The following is a 19,166-nucleotide window of genomic DNA, read 5'->3' as shown; positions in this document are numbered from 1 at the left end:
ATTAAAGTGCACAATAGAAGGGGATGATGAAAGCGAGATATTTTCATTTCTGAGTTGCAGATGGGTGCCTTAGAATTTGGGAAAGGGGTGGATGGATTTTGGGGAGCTTGTGAAAAAACAGCCTAGAAGAGACCAGTGGAGAGAATGGTGGCTATTTACATGGTGAGACAGCTGCATGTTTGTGTAGTGTCACTACATCTGGTGATTATTGTGGAGGCTTTAAAGTCTTGATAGACCAGCACGAGATGAGCAGCTATTCAATAGGTGTGCAGTTTTCTCAACCTCACTGCAGCTACACAGAGGGCTGTTCCTGAGTCCCCAGGGGTGGTCATTTGCTGCACACCTCACCACTCCACATCTGAAATGGTTGAGTCTGCACCAGAGACAGCATGGCAACTCGAGGCCAGGAGTCTCTTGTAAAGTACTGAGTGATGAGGGAGGAGTTTCTTACAGGGGGAGCAGCTTGTTCCCATTCTGCTTGCCACAATGTGATAAGATGGTTGGTAAAGTCCATATTGGTCTTTTATTGATGAGTTGGTGGCAAGGCACCTCCTATCTATATATATATATCTTTGAAAAGTGGCAGTTGTAGTATCTCCTGGATTGCGTCAAGGAGATTCTTTCCTGCAGTATAAGGCCTGATGTTAGGAGGAGGTATATTAGGAGGCCTGATGTTAGGAGACTGGTATCCACTTATGTTTTGTGCTCTCATGGTTCCTGTTAGTCTCATCATTAGATTCAATTGTACATCAACTAGCTTTGTGTGGGGAGAGTTTGAGACCACACAGGAGCCCAATATTCTCTAACAAAGTAGCAAAGAGCTATCGCAAAGCTGTGCAGTGTTTGCGTATTAGCTCCCCAAACTGAGCCTGCAAGCTTATTGAAGAAGCCATTTCTTTTCTTAATCTTCTGAGCTACTTTGGAAAGGTAAGTGTGTGAGCTAGAATTACTCCTAAATGTACTGATGAGAGTCATAGGTGAGGAGCCAAGACACTATACTTTATATTAAAATGATTCATCCTGTTTTAATTTTGCCTTTATGTGAAGATAAAGTGAAATGACTCTCCTGCTGCTCCTCATATTCTGAGACTTTGCTCAGTGTTAATTTCTTTTAGTTTTACAAACACTCTCTCGCTCTCTGCTTCTGTGGCTGTCTCAAGCGCATTCCTTCTCTTCACTTACTAAATAGGTGCATTGAGATTTATGCTGACTGCGTCTCTGCTTTTTCCTTTAGACCAAAGTACAGCAGCTGGAGGAAGAACTGCAATCTCTTGCAGATGCACATTCAGAGAATAGTCAACTTCGCAAGCTGAATGCAGCCTTGGAGACCAAATATACTCAGGTACAATCAAACTCAGAGGATTCTTCACTTCTCAGCGTTGGAGTCAAACTGCTCCCCTCAAGAACATCAATAGCTTAATACTAACTTTTATTATTATAAATTACAGGTGAATGTAGAACTTGGCTCTGTCAAGATTAACATGCAAAGGATGGAAGCTCAGCTGAAGCAGGTACCAAAACAACAAGGCTGTTTTCCTGCAAATGTTATGTGTGTGTTTAGGGCTGGAACTTGCCAAATCGGTGGGATTGTAGGAATTTTCATGTCTTTCTACTCCTGGCTCACAGTAGAGAGTATAAATTGTCACAGATTATTTAGTTGCTTTTCTGGGAGGGGAAAAAGGAAGAATGCTGTGAATGTTCAGGCTAATCTGATCAAGATCACTTATTCAGTCTTGTTAGGAACAGCACAAACAGGGGTTATGTTGCACTGGGCAGAGGTACCAAGCTTGCATGTTTTATTAGGTGCACTAGGCCATGTTTTCTGCTAGTCTAGTTTGGATGTCTGAGAAGAAACAGAAGTCTGTGAGTGCCAGTTTAATATTGCAAATTAGTTCTTGGTCAGAGAAGGAAATCCTTTAGATTCTTAAAGAAAATTACAGTTTATAGTAACTGCCTTAAAGTGTGTTCTGTTGGGATGGATTGCTCCTAGAATGGTGAAGGAAAATGCTCAAGTTGTAGGATATGCAAATAGTATGTGCCACGGTAGTTTGCACTTCAGATTAGAGAGGCAGGATGCAGCAGTGATTAGGATGGGAATCCTGTAGCGCAGTAGGCCTTGGTTCAATTCCCTGCCCTACCACTTACTCCCATGGGTAAATAAGTCATTAGTCGTCATACCTATAATAATGCTGCCCTACCTCACAGGGATGTCAGGGGGGATAAATACTGGAGCTGGGCAGAAAAGTGTTTGTCAACCAAATGTTTTCCCATCCTGAATTGGGATGACTAGCTCAAATTTTCGCAAACCAAAAATCCAACAACAAAAATGTGGTTTGGGGCACTCAAATGTTTAGAAAATCAAAAGTTGTTTTGAACTTGAAAACCAGAATTTTCATTTTTTTTTTCAAAAACTAATTTGAAAAATTCATCTAACTTAACCCTTTCCTGCAAAAAGTTTCACTTTTGACAAATTGGAATTTTTTGACAAAATATTTCATCAAGCAATTCCCAACTAGCTCTAACAGATACTTTAAAGATTGTGAGACAGTCTGACATTGTGGTAATGGGAGCCATAGATTCACACCAAAATACAGCAAAATCCACTATCCGAATGCCCTCAAACTTTGGGAAAGCAATTTACAAAGATAACTTAATATTATCTCCATTCTACAGATAGGGGAAAAATGGAGACACAGAAAGGTCTCACAGCAAGAGATTGGCAGAATCATGAATAGAACCCTTAGAATGTTCTGCCTCACATGACGCAAGATTAAGTTCCAGATGGTGAGCTGTTACATTCTGCTTGGTGAGGTCACAGTATATAATATGATCAGAAGGGGAAAGGCATAGTGACATTGCATATAGTTCTAATGCTGTACTGGTGAGCAGTGAGGTCTCAGTGCTAATAAGATATGAAGGGAAACCACACATATTTAGCTTCCCCAGATAAGTTGCTGTGGAAAATTTGGTCTTGCAAAGTATTGGGAAAGAAAACTGAAAAAAACCCTCAAATTAATCAGAAATAGTAAATGATGCTTTAAAATGGCTTACACGGTCTTTATAAAGTAATGCAGTGCAGGGATAAGATGCAGTATCTGAGTGTGGCCTCTGTTGTGTCTTCAGTGGGATAGACATTTTGGGGGTAGTTTGTTACCTTACTGTGCGCTCTTCTGGTTTTCTTTATTTCTTCCTTTTTCCCTCCTCCCACCCATTTCTGTCTACTTGGACTGATTGATTTGTTTTGTAGCAACAATGCCACCAAAAAGAAGAAAATCCTCAGAGAGGCCCTGGCAGCAGAAGCCCAGTGTTCATTACATTAGGTCAGATATGGGTGGTTTGGGAGAGGGAGCTGCAGGCTTTGGATCGCATGCTTCTACTGTCCATTGCCCTTCACACCGGGTTAATTTCATGCCGGGTCTACATTCAAGGAAGTCTGCTTCTGAATGTGGTGACTGTCCTAGAATCTCTCTGAGGACTTTGTTAAATGCTATTAAGACCATGGAGGAAAGACTGGAGGGTAAAATAGACGTCCTCGCTCCAAGGCTATTGAAAGCTGAATGGTCTGCAGAACTTAGTGAAGAAGATTTCCGGATGGTGAGTGAAGACTTTGAAACAAACCAGCAGGGGTGCCCAGCCTATGGCCTACCAGAGCATTTCATAAGGCACATGGCCTGTTTCAATACAATTTACTAACAGCGGATTCATTAGCATTTTGTCATCATGTGCACATCATTTTAGTTTACACAAGTGTATAAATAGATAATACCGCACATAGAAACAGTCTATCCAAATACACACAAAAGAAGCTGAACTTAAAATATAAATCAATACAAGTGACTTTAAATCTTATGAAAATATCTAGAATCTGTTTGGCCCATACAAGTTTGTGCCTAGGTTTACGTGGCCCTCCTGGGTAATAAGGTTGGGCACCTCTGAACTAGATGATGGAAACTTAAGGCAGTTTCTGGGGCACTAATAATTAAATTGTTAGCAAAAATTAGGAAATACTGGAAAATACCAAATACAGGTGTCTTTGGGAGCTTCTTGTATAGAAAGGTGCAGGCTTAGTTAATGAAGTCCACTTAGAAGACAAAGTTTTCAGACTGAAATTATTTCTGATTCTAGACTTGAGATAATGTAGTTATGGTCCTGTCTGAATTGTTGATGTAAAAAGGCCAGACCACCTTCTGTATATTTAGTTTGTTGGAAGACAATAATCAGGTTTGGTTTATAATGGGATTGGGACAAAGGAAGCCCTCTGTGTTCTAAATTGTATCTCAGTAACCCAGCTGAGAAGCTTCGAACTTGATTTACAAGTGGAAGTTTCAAGGAACAGGTAGAAACAAACTTTGAGTTACCCTGGGTGACACAAAGTAGATCACCTTTGATTTTGAGAAAGCCAAAAGTATTTTAGTTTTAAAGGTTTTTTTTCCCCTTGGGAAGCAGAGATTGGAGAATATTGTGTACCTGATACCCAGAGGACATCAATAAAAGTTATATTTTTGGAATAAAAAATAGTAACTGGCTTATTCTGGTTCCCATTTTTTGGACAATATGTCAGGAGTTTGGCTAAAAAAAATCTCTTCTTTTCTGCCGTATCTTTTTGAATTACCTATTTTGTGTTCTCTTTTAATATTAAAACAAGTGGTATACCCAGAGACTTGTTCCTATGCCTAGAGCTATAGTTATGGCTGGCAGTATCCAGAGGAGTCTCATGAAATGTCAGTTATTTGTGTTTAAAGTGGCCTTTGGATTTTGCAAACAATTGACTTGTCCCTCCCTCCTCTCTGTTACAAACTGTGGCTTAAGGATTGTGTTTATTGGGAGATTAGGGAGCAGCGGCTCTTTTCTTGCTTAGTCTGAATTTCTTATTTCATCTGATTTTAATTTTGTCAGATGTTCTATAAAATATTGCAGATCTCTAATGATAATAAATGTAACAAACAGTAACGTGGACTAAAATGAGGAAATGCTTGAACTATGTATGATCTGCAGTGAGAAACCGTAATGACTATCGATAAAGCGAGCACCCATGACTCTGTACATTGTAACAAATATTTAAAAATCCATTAAACTAGAAGACTATTCTCTAAAAATAAAACCAAGGAAATAAATCCTATCAGGAGATTCAGGAGAAAACACATATGCTTGTTTTACTGCTACTCATGTTTAATTTATTTTAAAGCTTGGATTCTGAGGGAAATATTGGATCTTTGTTTCATAAAGTCAAAAAGAGGTTTAATACCCCTGAAGGAAAGTACTGCAGCCCCTACTGGGGTTGGAGTCTCCAATTCCATCTCTTTATCTCCCTCACCGAGGCCAGATGAGGGATGGCAGTTTCTTTATAATGCTTGTTTTGAAAAATAAAATCTCTTGTTCTAAATATCGAATCAAGGTGTCTAGATTTCAGGACATCTGGACCATTTCGCTGGTAAAGTCCCTCCACCACCTTAAATTGTAAACTATTAGAACCAATTCCTTTGATTTGGAAAACTAAAATTCACCCTTTTCCTCTGTCTCTTTGCAAAGGCACAGACCACCTTTGAACACAAAGAAGAAGAATTTTCTATGGCAATCAAGTCCCGTGATGAGGCATTGCGAGAGAGTCAGAAAATTAAGGGGCACATGGAAGCCATGGAAGAGAGGGAGAAGCAAAAGGCAAGGAAACAGGATTTTTCTTTAAAGAAGACATGATTTTTCTTTAAACGAGACAAATCTGATATAGTCTGGCTCAGATTCCAGCACAGCAAATTTAAACTTCAACATAAGTCTTATTAGCTTGTTGATGTCTACATGGACAACAGTGCTCCAATACTGGTTCTGGAATGTGTGTAGAATACTGACTCCTGAGTCTCAAGGTGCTGTACAATCCTGTATGATGTTTTGCAGTATTATGCAGCATTCAACTGATGGTCATTGATAAAGTAGGCAGTTGATGCCAGCAACATACAGGTGGTAACCAGGGGTTAATGTTTACTTAGAAAGTTCTGTATCAGCAACTGGGACTTGATTCTCCTCTTACATCAGTGTAAGTCAGGAGTTACCTTGAAATCAGTGGAGTTAACACTTATGTAAATGTAACCCTTATTTAATGTTGGGCCCTAAACCTTTGAATAAGAGTGCAGAGTCTGGCAGATGCAACATAGTCAATGTGGACTTCATAGTGGACAGTACCGCAACATGCTATTAGAGTTCGTATTCCACTCTCTCTTGTGCCTATGCTGATGGGAACTGAATGCCACAGAGGCAGCATGTTCAACCAGTGTTGGTAAAGTTGGAGGGGTTAGGGCTGGCCCTCCTTAGCCAGAATGACAGGTTCCTTTGATGATTACACCAAAGGGTGGGTGGGAAATGGAGAGGAATTCTGGAGAACTTTTCTCCTCCCACACCTTCAAATACAGGCTGAAGGAGATGTTCTGATAATTGGGCCTACAAATTTACCCTAATTGTGAGGTAAACTTTAAATAGTAAGTGAAAGTTCATAAGATGTCACAAATCATAACAAATGTTGATGGGAAAAGGTACAAAAGGGAGACAGACTGAATTAGTCCATTAACCACTCCTTTTTGGAGGCCTTAAGAAAGTGACTTTAGAGAGAAAAACTGGCTACTGGCTGCCACTCTCACTGTCTCTTGGGACTCGGTCATCCTGATCCTGAGAAATGTCCTGACCAGGCCAGAGAGAGGGAGCCAGGTAACACTGCCACTGGCTCCAGCAGAATCCCGAATACCATTTGGGATGTGAGACTTCGTCTCCCCACCCCGCCCAAAAGTACATGCTTTTCCTTCCCTGCCTTATGGCTTCTTTCCTATCCCCCCTCCTTTTTCCTGCTGTCTAATAAAACTCTGGCTTAGCTGGCCAAGATTATATTTTGTAACATAGTGGTAAGCCTGTGACCAGAAAGAGTCAGCTAAATGCAATGCCCTCCAAAATATGCAATGCCCTTGATGCTGGTACAAGTTTGCTAGGTCTCGGAGTGAATAAGACCAGGTACTGTGTCTGTGTTTTTCCAGCAATGAAGTTGAAAGTGAAAGTCAACACCAGAGACAGAAACTTCATTTTCTATCTTTGCTGTTCTTTTCTCTCTCCTTGTGTTTGTCTTGTTTTTATCTTTTAGGTAGTGGAAATGGACTTTAATAACAAGAAGAAGAACTGCTCATACCCATCTCTACTTACTACTTTTCTTTTCCCCAAAAGGACAATTATTACCATCTTTAATACCATCAGACAAGGGTTTTTTTCTTTCTAAAAAAACCTCTTAACTAAAGGGAAAGGAAACAAGGGATGTTGTTGAAATGAAAGCCTTATTTGATACTTTTTATTTGAAATGCTTTAACTGTGTTTCCTTCTTTTCTTTATCTTTAATAAAAGACTAAAAGGATTTTTAATTGTGTGTTTGCCATGGTACTAAGCAGGCTGAAATCGCTATATACCAAACCTTGTTTAAAACGGTTTAGTGTTGGACAGTGACTGGGTTATATTAACACCTCTGGCTCATTTTTTAATTGGTCTGGTCTTTGTTGTATTAATCTTCCCTGAGCCTGCAGGGGTGTACCCTACTTATGATTTATATAAAGAGTATGATCAAAGTAGTCTTTATTGGAAGTTAACCAATTTCCCCCCTCTGCCTGCTTTCCTGTATTTTAGATGGCAAACTTAAAGCGCCAGCTAGAGGAGGCAAAGGAGGATAACGACAAGGTGACAGCTGTGCTGGAGAATGTGCTGGCTTCTCACGGCAGGATGCAGGCAGCTCTGGAGAAGGTGCAAACTGAGCTGGGGCGCAAGGATTCTGAGATCACAGGGCTCAGAAAAGACAGGTAACTGTGCTTGAAACTCTCTTACTCTCCATATCTGCAATGTAGTGAAAAACTAAACAAGCCAGGCCAGGGAATGGCTTGATCACTAGCTCTTTCCCTAGGGCTCAAGACCATTATCTGCCTTTTGGTAAGTAAGCAGACTATATAGGACCAGATAAGTTGGGAACCCAGTTTGTTTTTATAGTCCCTGCAGTTAATTTTTTTCTGCAATATTGGGAGAATGGAGTCATAGCAGTGGTGAAGCACCAGCTGATTTGCCCCTCAGGTACATATGACCAGTTGTGTAAGGGTTGTAGTTGAGAATACACTGCCTTCTCTGTTAACCTACCTATCATTCTTGTGCAACAGGCACCCTGCACTTATTTCATAAAAATATCTCCAGAAGTCAATCGTGTGTAGGGATTTATAACTGGGAATAGGGGGAGTCAACATCCAAAAACCTTTTACAGATGTTTTAATATCGTTAACTCAGGGATCGGCAACCTTTGGCATGCGGCCCATCAGGGTAAGCCCCTGGCAGGCCGGGCCAGTTTGTTTACCTTCTGCGTCCGCAGGTTTGACCGATCGCAGCTCCCACTGGCCACGGTTCACCGCTCCAGGCCAATGGGGGCTGCGGGAAGGGTGACCTGCACATCCCTTGGCCCGCGCCGCTTCCTGCGGCCCCCATTGGCCTGGAGCGGCGAATCGTGGCCAGTGGGAGTTGCGATCGGCTGAACCTGCAGACGCGGCAGGTAAACAAACCGGCCCGGCCCACCAGGGGCTTACCTGATGGGCCTCGCGCCAAAGGTTGCCGATCCCCGCCTTAACATGTAACATTTTTCCCCACTGAGGCATAACTCCTTGAGTATCTCTGCAAATTTCAGGGCGCACATACCCTGCAATTTGTCTTACTTTGTGTAGTAACTGTTGATTCTTGAAATTTTAGGGGAAGTGCTCTGTTATTATAAAGCCAATATCTGATTATTAATCCCTATAGGAACTTACGTAGGCATCTAGCAGAGAGGAAATTGTAGTGTAAATGTAAATAGCACATTAACTGTATTTTTGTCTCTGATCTACCTTGATTAGCACATGGAAAGACTACTCCATTTCCTGTGTGGACAGAATTCTGTATTTTTTTGAGGTTTTTATTCTAGTTTGAACCAGTTAACATCCTGGCCCAAAATCTCACAGGTCAAAGATATCTGAGAATTTGCAGCACTTTCCTCTTTATGTTTGTTGACTGTGTGTTAATTGTAAAAGAAAGTTTCAGATTAATGAGTTGGCAGAACATGTAATTACAGTTGTGATGTGAGCCAGTGAAGCATATCAGCCGCATGTACAATGGTATTTATGGGCAGGCAACTCCTGTCAGCCATGTATATAGTGCCAGTCATGATACTATAGGCCAGCAATCCCTGTGTCGCAGATTTTCATGAATGGGAGATGACTGTACATTGCTGCATAGCAAATCATAGTGCTGGGAATTCAATGATGCTATAAAATTAAAACTGATCTTGGATGCCTAGACCTATGGCTATACCAGTTAGCTAACATTAACGTCATTTGGCCTACCTTTACATGCTGCTTAGGAATACACCAAGTGGTATGATATCAGTGGCTGAAGCCAATTCATAATCTCATGGTGTGCATAAGAAGGGGGTTGAGAGAGAAGATTGACAAATTAAAATTCAGTTCTAGTCCAAACCAAATACTATGAAGGTAGAAAACTGAACTGTGATATGATCTCTGCTCTACAGGGCAAAGGAATGCATAGATATCTTTGCTGTTAACCATGTCCCTTGATCGATTCTTTATTCTCTAACTCTGTTTGTTTGCAGGACCCAGAACCAACAAAAAATCCAGAGGTTAGAGGTAGAATTGGAACAGTACCAGGCCAAACTGGTTGTCATAGAAACTCAGCACAATAGTCAGGTAGAGACCAAGTTTTTCCAATGATAACAGGTTTGATTAGTTCTGTGGTACTGAACCATTCTGCTTTTTTGGAAGATGGAATGTGGGGGAGTACCTGCTGGGAAACTTACAAGGCAAAATCTGTAAACCTTGGGGTAGATCATTTTCTGGAGATTATAGAAAGGAAGTTTTACTCCATCCAGAGATGCCTTGAGAGACGTAAACTTCCAACTGTCTTCAAATGGGAACAGAGAATGTGGACAAATGTTTCTGAAATGTGCATTTCCTTCTCATTAATAGCTTTATTTTGTTCTTCACATTCTCCTCTTTACCTCTCTTTTTTTTGGGGTGGGAGCATTGCTGCTTGTGTTTAAACTTAGAAATATTTAGTCTAGTCTTCTGTTTTTTTGCTGGAGGCATCTCTTGGGCCATGTCTATACCAGGAGAAAGTTAAAACAAAATAGGTTTTAAAACACAATTCTAACACTTAAAGACAATTTTGCCCTTAACGTAGACAGGGCCGTTATTAGTGTCAGTCATGGTTATGCCTACCATGGAAAGCCTTCATTTGGAAGGAAGTTTGCTGTCTTGTGAAGCCTTGATGGAAAGCAGGATGTAATGCTTGGTCTTCTGAAATTGGGTCTGAGGATTTCCCTCTGGCAAATACAAATGGTGTGTTAGCAGCCTCTGCTTAATGACTATCAATTGTGGGCAACTGGTGGCCAGAATTCTAGTTCAGTGAACTGACACTGACTGGGAAAAAGATCCCTTCTGTTCTTACTGGGGAGGTGGTGAGGGAAGGAGTGTTTATACAAGTTCTTTTCATTCAACTAAATATAAATTAGATCTCTCTCTCTTTACCCCTGAGGTGGACCCACTTTGTAAAGCACTAGAAGTCGCTAGAGCAGACAATAAGAAGCTTGCTTTGAGTTTGGAACAAGCTCTGCAGGCCAATAGTACCCTGCAGAGCAGGGTGATACATACTCAGGAAGAATTGGACAGGAAAGAAATTGAGCATCAGCAATTGATGGCCTGCAGGTAAGAACAAGGGCAAGGTGCCGTGGCCGAGGAACACTTCGCTTTTCCATTTCTAACTGCAGAGCTTGTGGCCCTTTCCGTCCTTTTGTCAGTTGCAGCAACAATCTCTGTGGTGTTGCTGTTGAGCCAGCAGCTTGGTGGATTGATGGGCTGGTGCAAAGCCACATGCACGAGCTATTTGCCTGCTGATGCAGTGACTTCTCCGGGCTCCTCTGCAGTGTTGGAAGGCTGCAAATGGAGCCCAGTCTTTCCTCTGGGCTGTATGTGCGGCACAGCCCAGAATGCAGGAGCACTATACTGCTGTTTGAGTGAGTCACATGCCTGCGTGGCTGGCAGCACTTGCCACTGACAGCCTTGCAATATAGCTATTGTTCCTGTACTGCCAGCAAGGGATGGGGGGAGGGAAGGAGTCTGCCTCCTGGAAACTGCAGGCTGCTTGCTGATGGAATCCTTCAGGATTTCCTTAGAGATGAGGAACACTATGAGCTGGAGCAGTCCACCTCATTCTCCTGTCAGAACTCTGCAGGCTGGCCTAGAGCAGCCACCTGCTGGCTCTGAGGGAAAAGCCTCCCTCAGGCAAGGAGAATCTGTCTTGTATTGCTATTTGGAGCTGTTGTTGTGGAAAGAAATGTGCTTAACATGCAGTTGGATGAACAGATTGAACTGGCCTCCTGGATGCCCATGCTTCAAAAGCTAAGTCAAATCCTCATGGTGCACATAATTTGGCAAAATGAGGTCCGCCCAAGCAGAGGAAATATTTTTTGGATCATCACTCTTTCCTGCTGTTTTCTTTTTGTGTCCAGGTCTTCCCACTTGCAGTGTTTATGAATTCACTCAGTATGGTTTATTTCCTATAGCTTGTGTCTTCCTTCTTTCCTGAAAGGGAGCAGCTAATTGAAGAAGCCACAATGGAAGAAAGGCTGTATTCCGAACGCTTGGAGTCCTTGAAGAAGCAGTTTCAGACCGAGCGAGAGGCTCTGAGGAAAGCAGGTCACAGAGAATCTGCTGAGGTGAGGAGGGGCAGAATTGCAAGATTCCTTCCATGGTCAGTGTCCCGAGAAGATCTCTGCTTCCCAACAATAAGAAAACAAAAAGGGATCCATGACACTTCTTGTCCCCCTTTTGTGTTGCAGTATCATTTGGTAGCAACATAGAGTTTGGCCTGCAGTGGACAAAGTGATGCTCTAGTGGCTGTAGCATAGTTAGTGATGTATTTATCATGTCTGTCCCTCCCCTTTTGTTTTTTGTGCAAACCTAACTGTATTTCCCTCTAGGGCCTATGGAATAAACCAAAGATTAATTAGAACATGGTTTCCAGGAAGAACCAAAAGGCTATAGTTTGAAGGTTGTCTGATGTTTGATAGCATCCTCCAATTACTACAAAATCCTTGTCATAAAAACATGGTATATGGAAGAGAAGAGGCAGTAAAACAGTGATCTCTGCTTCTTTGGTCTGTCGTGAACTATATTCTTTCTATTACTATGTCCTCTGACCATAGAAGTATTCAGAAACCCAGAGGTTAAGCTGTGTATTCTTTCATTCCCTGTGAATAACTGGAGGATCCAGCTTACCAGCTACTTACCAGGCACTCTTCCTGGTGATGTTCACAGGAAATACATGTCTCTGATTACCCTAGCCAGACATTTTGGGGGATGAACGTGAATTAACCTCTTCTATATGCCTCCTAGCTGAAGAAAGCCCTTGAAGAGGCTTCTTCTAAATCTGCTGAAGTGTCCCGGGCTAACAGGGAGCTGCGGCAGAAAATAATGGAGTTGGAAAAGTCCCTGGTCAGTTACAGGGGGAAGCTAAAGAGCCAAAGAGCTCAAATCAGACACTACTTGGCTTCTAAGGCTAACAACATCCAGAACACAGAGAGGATAAAGGTTTGTGCAGATACCTTTTCACTCTGAAAAACCCCATTAATCTCTCCCCCGAATGGGAAAAACTACTGCTGTCACTGCAGTGGGGCCAGGCCAGGATACTGGCATTGGTATGGAAAAAACCTGGTGCCAATAGGAGTCTGATCGTGTCAGTAACAGCTGGGAAATGCTTGTCCTTTGGGGGTTTTTTTGCTGCATTAAATGCTCCTTTTGCTATGGGGTCACTCTATAGTTTGACAGATCACTTCATGGCAGTCTTTTGTTTCCCAGTTCAGTGGATTGGATAAGGCATCTTTTTTCCAACGGATCATGCTGAAGGGAAGGGCCTGCAGCTTCTGGCCGCCTTTGTGTCCTTTTTAAAATGAGTGATTTCCAGTCAGTAGAACACTGCTGGGTGCCTGTGCCTTCCTCTCCCTGCCTTAATCCTCTGTGCTGGGCTCCAGTCCCATTCTGCTGCCTGCTTGCCCCCAGCAGAGCGTGTGTTACTCCAAACCTCAGTCGCACAGTAAGGATGGGGTTTGGAGTAGCCCAAGCTCTGTCACATGAAACAGTTTCACTGGAGCTTCCTCCTTTCATTTAAAATTATTTTCAGGAGATTGAATCTGAGCTGAGGCAAATGGAGCTGATCAAGGAGCAGTATCAGAAGAAAAACTATGAGCAGGTGGGAGCTCGCTATACAACTCCCCCTTTCCATCAGATTAGAATCTGCACGCGGTCACTGAGATCTCACTTTCATGCCATCCCTAGTCACAGAGCATCCAGAAATTCATGACAGAGTTAACAAGTCTTCAGAGTGAGATGCAGACCTTGGCCAAAAACCAGCATGAAGTGGCAACACGGAACAGGCAGCTTGAGAGCCAGCTGGAAATGGAGCAAAAAGTGCGGCAGCAGCTAGAGAACCAGTGTCAGGTAAAATGCGCACAGCCTTGGAAATACAATATGATCCATGCTGAGCTGCGTGATCCTATCCTGGGAGCTGAATGCTTATTGCCTCTGAGCATGGCGCTGGGCCACACATGTAGGGTCCTATTGCCGGTGGTGGGTGCTCATTCCCATGCCAAGGGGGCTTTTATAGCTGCTTATAGGAGCGTGGCCAGCAATGTAAGGCATGTGCTTTTATGGAACTTAATATTTGACCTACTGGGCTGGGAGTTGTTATTCTGCCAAAACTTTCCAGTCCAGCTTCCTGCTCATTCTGTTACATAAAAATGGTTTGTGTTATATCCTGAATGAGCAAAATAAAGAGAGGGGTTTGGGTGTTATTTTTCTCTCTCTCTAGAAGCTAGATGATACAGTCAAACACTTAAAGAAATGCAAAGAGGAAACTGAGCAGAAACTGAAAGAAGCCAGTGTAGAATCGGAACAGGTGAGTACAACAGTGGGAAAGAAGAGATCCTCTGGTACAAAGCTAGAGTTATCCTTCCTTGGGGATGACAAGATTTGTTTGTGGGACATGCACGGGGGGCTTTTTAAATGTTAAGAGCAAGCTTTTGATGAGATGGGAAGTAAGGTGCAGCCACAGTCTATTGGCTGGTGCTTATCTCAGGCCCTTTTTCTGTTAGAACTCTTAATAGTCTCATATACAAATTATTATAGTTTAGTTGGGCCTGCAAGAGGAAGTTCTCTCCATGTCTGTCAGTTTCCACCTGGTTCAATGGCTGGTGTGTGTTGACAAGTCTAAAACACCTGCATTTAATCGGTCCTCTCCATTAAGCAGTGTGTGAGCTGCTATGTTGTACCATTTTGAATGACATTACACCAGAGCACCTCTTTTAAAGATGAGTCACATTTCCCCATGCATCTCATCACTTATTGAAAGCCAATGGTATTGCACAGTAATAGTCCAAAGTACGATACCTTACAGAAGTGTTACTACAGTATTTTGGTGCCAAATTGTACAGTACTGTAGTTATTTTACAAGGCAGGTCTCCTGTGTAGGTAAGGGAGTAAGTAATAAAGGGCCTTTCAATTCAAACTCTACAGTACTTTGTAGTATCTGCATATAGGATTGTCCTTAACAAGAGTTCTTGCTAACACAGGATGTGAAATAACTTGCTAATACAGTCGGAGTGGTAATTTTACAGCATTTGTTGTTCTTTAAATGATCCTGGAGCCAGCACATTGCTAAGCAAAGGCCATGCTCTCTCCCCTCATTCTTCTGTGGCTTACTGTAATTAGCCTTCCTTTTACTCTCTTCCTCTACCACCTTCTTTATGCTTTTCCCTCTAGTTAGAATTGTCTTCTCTTGGGCAAGTGCCAATGAGAGGCCCATTAGTTACCCAATAAGGGGGTAACAGCAGTGCAGTGTGGACCTTTCCACCCCCTCCACAATGTTGCAGGAAGTTGGCCAGGATAGCCAAGCAGCATGCTCTATGCTTGCATAGAGGGGGGAAGATTTAAAGAAGTGTGGCTTTGAAATTCTGCCTGTCCAATGTGCAGCCCAGAAGTTGGAAATGTTAACAGTTCTCTTTCTGACTCTAATCACTACTCTCTTCCTCAGATCACAGCTAACCTGGAGGAAGCTCACCACTGGTTCAAATCTAAGTTTGACAGCCTGCAGCTAGAGCTAGTGAAAAACAAACAACAGAATATCCCCAGTGAAAGGAACTATGGCAAGGAGGTAAATAAGGGAATTGCCTTTACTTTCAAGGTAGAGGCGCATAGTTAATGGAAGGATGAGGAACAGGGAACAGCCTGTAGTAGAGTTCCCTGTGTATGTGTCAGAAGACCAGTGATATTAGTACAGCCAGGCAGCGCTGTTGCAGGGAAGAGTGCTGGCACTTGTTGAAGTGAAGGTAATAGCAAGGTCATGCGGGACTGTAGCAGGTGTTTCCTATGCAGAGGCGAGTACCAGTGCCAGTACCAGAAGAAAGCCAACACTGTTTTGTTTGGATGCATATAACATGGGCAGGAGACAGTTTCTGGAGAACTATAAGAGAACTCTGCCCTGTTGTGATGTTCTGCTGTATGCAGAGCAGGAGCAGAGAGGCGTGATCTCCAAACAAAACTTCCCCACTTCAAGCGAGGGGAAGAGCAAACCTCAGACCAAAACTTCCCCCCCCTTTTCCTATCTCATTTCTTTAGCAGGTTAAAGGTGACAATCAGAATTTTGGTTTCTTAAGCCCTATTGATTTCTGCAGTTCCCATCAGCCCACACCTCTCTCAGCCCAACTAGCATCTCCTTGGGGCAGGAAAACACTCTCAAAGGAGTAAGCCCCTGGACAAAGGTTTAGAAGTTTAGTTTGTTCTCTCACTTCTTGCTGATGTTTCACAGGATGTGCTTATTTGGTGGGTAAATGACATTTGTTTAACCTACTAGGGCCAGGTGGGAACAGGAGAGGAACGAGGGAGCCTCTTTCTCTCCATTATCCATGTCCTGCTTCTCTCCAGCTATATTTTATTTCTGATTAAGCTCCTACCCAAAAAAACTGTATTGAAAATGAGTGGCTCTAGTGTGCTTTCCTCTCTTGCTTTTCTCCATCACTGCTGCCATTCTCCCCACCACTCATCCAAACAGTTCTGTAAAGACAGTTCTCCTTACCTTGTTTTGTATGGAGATCTCAGAGCCTTTGTTACAGCTATGGCAATTCCCAGATAGCTGTTTGACCTGCCTCTAAAGATGTATCTTGAGCTGCTGCAATCTCTGTATTTTCTGCTGTTGTTCATTGGGAATGAGAGGAGATAGATCAGTTTTCATCCAGTACCCTGTCCTTTAACAGACGGAGAAGGAAAAAGCTGTGAAACTCCCTAGCCAAGCCTCCCTGAATCGGTGGGAGACTAAACAGCAGCTCAAACTCATCTCCAGGAAGTACCAATCAGAGCTAGACAGGAAGTGATGTCATCTAACCCAGGAGATTCCAGGCTGCCATACCACCCTGCACCTGTGAACACCACAGTTCAAACCAGATCTTCACATGCTGGAAGATGAGCCCTAAGGTTGAAGTATCTTGATCTATAAGCAACTGCATAGTTCAGAAGATTTTTAAGTGTCTATAAGCAGAGGTCCTGTATGAACTGGGTCTGCTCTGTATCAGTGAAGAAGACCCTTCAAATAAAATGCACATTGATTGGCTGGCTGATAGGAGACTAGTGCAGACAGGTTTTGGAATATTAATTTAAATTGTGTACTACAGTTCAGCTTAGCTAATAAGTCTCACCTGTCTGACACCTACTAGAATGTATCATTTTGTGAGGCAGATTTCCATTTCCCCCGTCCTAACATGGTCTGTGAGTGTGACTAGTTTGCTTAAATGCTTCATCATGGAACCATAATTTATAGCAAAGAAATTATTCCTCTCTCTAAAGCTTCCTATACAAGTAAGTTTACGTTCTGGATCTATGTCGCCAGTCACATCTCTCATTTGTGTTTTAGCAGCTCAAGAGGAGGGTAGTGGGTTGGAATGAGCCCTGCAAAGTGAGGAGGCATCATTATTATTGAGAGCTCAGATTGCTGTGCAGGGATTCTGCCTATCCAGAGGATGGTCTCCTGGATTCCTAGGCTGGTGATGATAAACTTGCTGAAACAGGACAGTTGTCCACTGTTGGATACTGGTGGTTGCTTGACCAGTACAGGGAGAATCCCCTCTTAGCTGATGGGAATAGCTACCATTAGTAGCAGTAAAAGGAGCCTGGGCCTGGGCCCTGAGAGGACGGTGCCCTTGGGCAATTGCAGGAGCCCTGTCTTTGCCCAAGGCTCCATTGCTGGAAGGTGCGCCATGTGGGTGTGAGAGGCTGCCAGGTAGAACACCTTGCACCATTGGTACCCATGTGATTAATAGAGTAGGTTAATTCTGCCCCACAGTGGAACAAGCTTCCCAAAGGGTAGGAGGTGTCCAGAGCAGGTGCTATACACCCGTAGTTGCAGCGGGTTAAGACTTTTAACTACCATTCCCTTACGATATAGAAACAATTTTCATCCACTGTTCAATTAATGAGCACTTATGAGTAGCTCAGATTCCCTCCTTAAAACTTCATCTGTCTCGGCTTACAGTGTAACCTAGTTACAGCAGATGTGCTGTTACACGCCTAATTTTAATTTAATAATTGCAGTGCTGTTTCCTAAGCTTCCTCCAGTTGTCTGATCCATTTCTGTGGGGCTAGTTTGAAGCTCTGTGGGGCAGAGGCCATGCCTTCTTCTGTGGTGTGTACAGGGCCAAGCATATTGCTGGGACTTGGCAAATAACAATCATTCCACCCATTTTATATAACTACCTTTATAGCATAATTAGGTTTATATGACAACAGCCTGAACCATTATTTTAGGGCCTGGTCCTGCCCCTATTGCTGTCAATGGGTATTTTGCCATTGACATCAGTGAAAACAGGATCAGACCCTTAGTGATTAAGCACCTGATTGGAAGCTCTTTAATAGGTATCTTTCATTAACTTCAGTAGCCTTTGGCTCAGCCCTAATCCTAAAGACTTATGTTGCTGAAATTCGTAAGCAGCAGAAGCCTTCAATACAACCTTATGTTCCTCCTCCCCATGGCGAGCTGAGTTTCTGCACACCACATCACTTCTGAGTGGCGGGGTTAAAATGAGCCTATGTGTAGGATTCTGTTCTCCTCTCAGGTCAATAGCAGTTGTGTAGTCTAACTCTGCCAACTGTAGCACCAAGCTGTAGGCAGCGCCTGAAACCCACCTCGCCTGGCACTGGCAGCCTTATCTCACACTGCATCTATTTGATCTAGTTAAGCTATGTAGCTAACTGTTAATGACAAAACACACTGCCCTTTGTCTAGAAAGAGATGCTATGAGGTATGGTCCAGTGGCAGGGGACAACTCCAAATACTACCATCGAGTTTCCTGTCGTAGGAGTTGTTGCTACCAAGGAGTTGCTGTTTTAGTGATTAGTGGACATGGATTTCTTCTTTCATCAGATCTTTTTTTCACAAATACAGGGCACTAGAGTGCTGTGTGTATAATTGTTGTGTATAGTTATCTAATCTGCTGACTTTGTATTTAAATAGTCATTAAATCTGCTTTAATTACTACAGTATTTGCAGTTTGTCATTCTCATCCATGGTGCATGAAACCTATTATTTCTTTTAAAGAAGTCCACGATAAGCACTTGTCCTGAGGTGTTTACTAGGGAAATGCCTTGTTGTTCACTGAATAGTTTTTGCTGAATACTCCCTTCATTGTGGCGAGGTTTGAGGAGTAGCATGATAGGAAGTAAGGATATCACAGCCTATCGCAACTGCATAGCAAATTGATAAAGGCAGAATGCAATTACCTGAATTTTACAGGAACAGTATGGTTAATGCTGTTCTTACAGACAGCACCCTGGGCTTGGGCTCTGTTTTGTGTCTGAATGAGAAGACAGATGCTCCTAGTACCATGCTGGGGCACTGATTACTGGCACTGAAGAAAGAATACCAGCTCCAGAGTCACCAACCAGCCTTTCCTGCAGGGCACAGCTATTCCCTGGCAGGCTGCTACCCTGCACTGACCTGCCATTGCCTTACTTGGCTTCTGAGCCCTATAGAATTAGAGCAGAAATAGCTAGGACTGCACTGTTGAGAGGTTCTGGGCTGGG

General features: G+C 42.8%; 1 protein-coding gene across 4 annotated transcripts in view; it reads left to right on the top strand.

Moving 5' to 3' along the window:
- The window catches only part of CCDC150 (coiled-coil domain containing 150), a 44,508-nt gene extending 25,882 nt beyond the window's left edge, over window positions 1–18,626 (top strand). For 2 of the 4 annotated variants that reach the window (XM_054044426.1, XM_054044425.1), the window contains exons 16-28: window positions 1,235–1,342; window positions 1,449–1,511; window positions 5,530–5,658; window positions 7,648–7,817; window positions 9,638–9,731; window positions 10,579–10,748; window positions 11,632–11,758; window positions 12,438–12,632; window positions 13,222–13,290; window positions 13,377–13,538; window positions 13,909–13,995; window positions 15,130–15,249; window positions 16,349–18,626. In XM_054044426.1, coding sequence (XP_053900401.1) covers window positions 1,235–1,342; window positions 1,449–1,511; window positions 5,530–5,658; window positions 7,648–7,817; window positions 9,638–9,731; window positions 10,579–10,748; window positions 11,632–11,758; window positions 12,438–12,632; window positions 13,222–13,290; window positions 13,377–13,538; window positions 13,909–13,995; window positions 15,130–15,249; window positions 16,349–16,465 — 1,611 coding nt within the window. In that variant the 3' untranslated portion in view covers window positions 16,466–18,626. The remainder of the gene's footprint in view (window positions 1–1,234; window positions 1,343–1,448; window positions 1,512–5,529; window positions 5,659–7,647; window positions 7,818–9,637; window positions 9,732–10,578; window positions 10,749–11,631; window positions 11,759–12,437; window positions 12,633–13,221; window positions 13,291–13,376; window positions 13,539–13,908; window positions 13,996–15,129; window positions 15,250–16,348) is intronic. The other 2 variants (XM_054044428.1, XM_054044427.1) reach the window with 2 other exon arrangements.
- Window positions 18,627–19,166: the final 540 nt, after the last annotated feature.

This window comes from Malaclemys terrapin, chromosome 11 (genome assembly GCF_027887155.1).
Source record: "Malaclemys terrapin pileata isolate rMalTer1 chromosome 11, rMalTer1.hap1, whole genome shotgun sequence".
In the NCBI taxonomy this organism is placed as follows: domain Eukaryota; kingdom Metazoa; phylum Chordata; order Testudines; family Emydidae; genus Malaclemys; species Malaclemys terrapin.
Note: the sequence above shows the minus strand (reverse complement) of the source record. Positions and strands in the feature narration are given on the sequence as shown.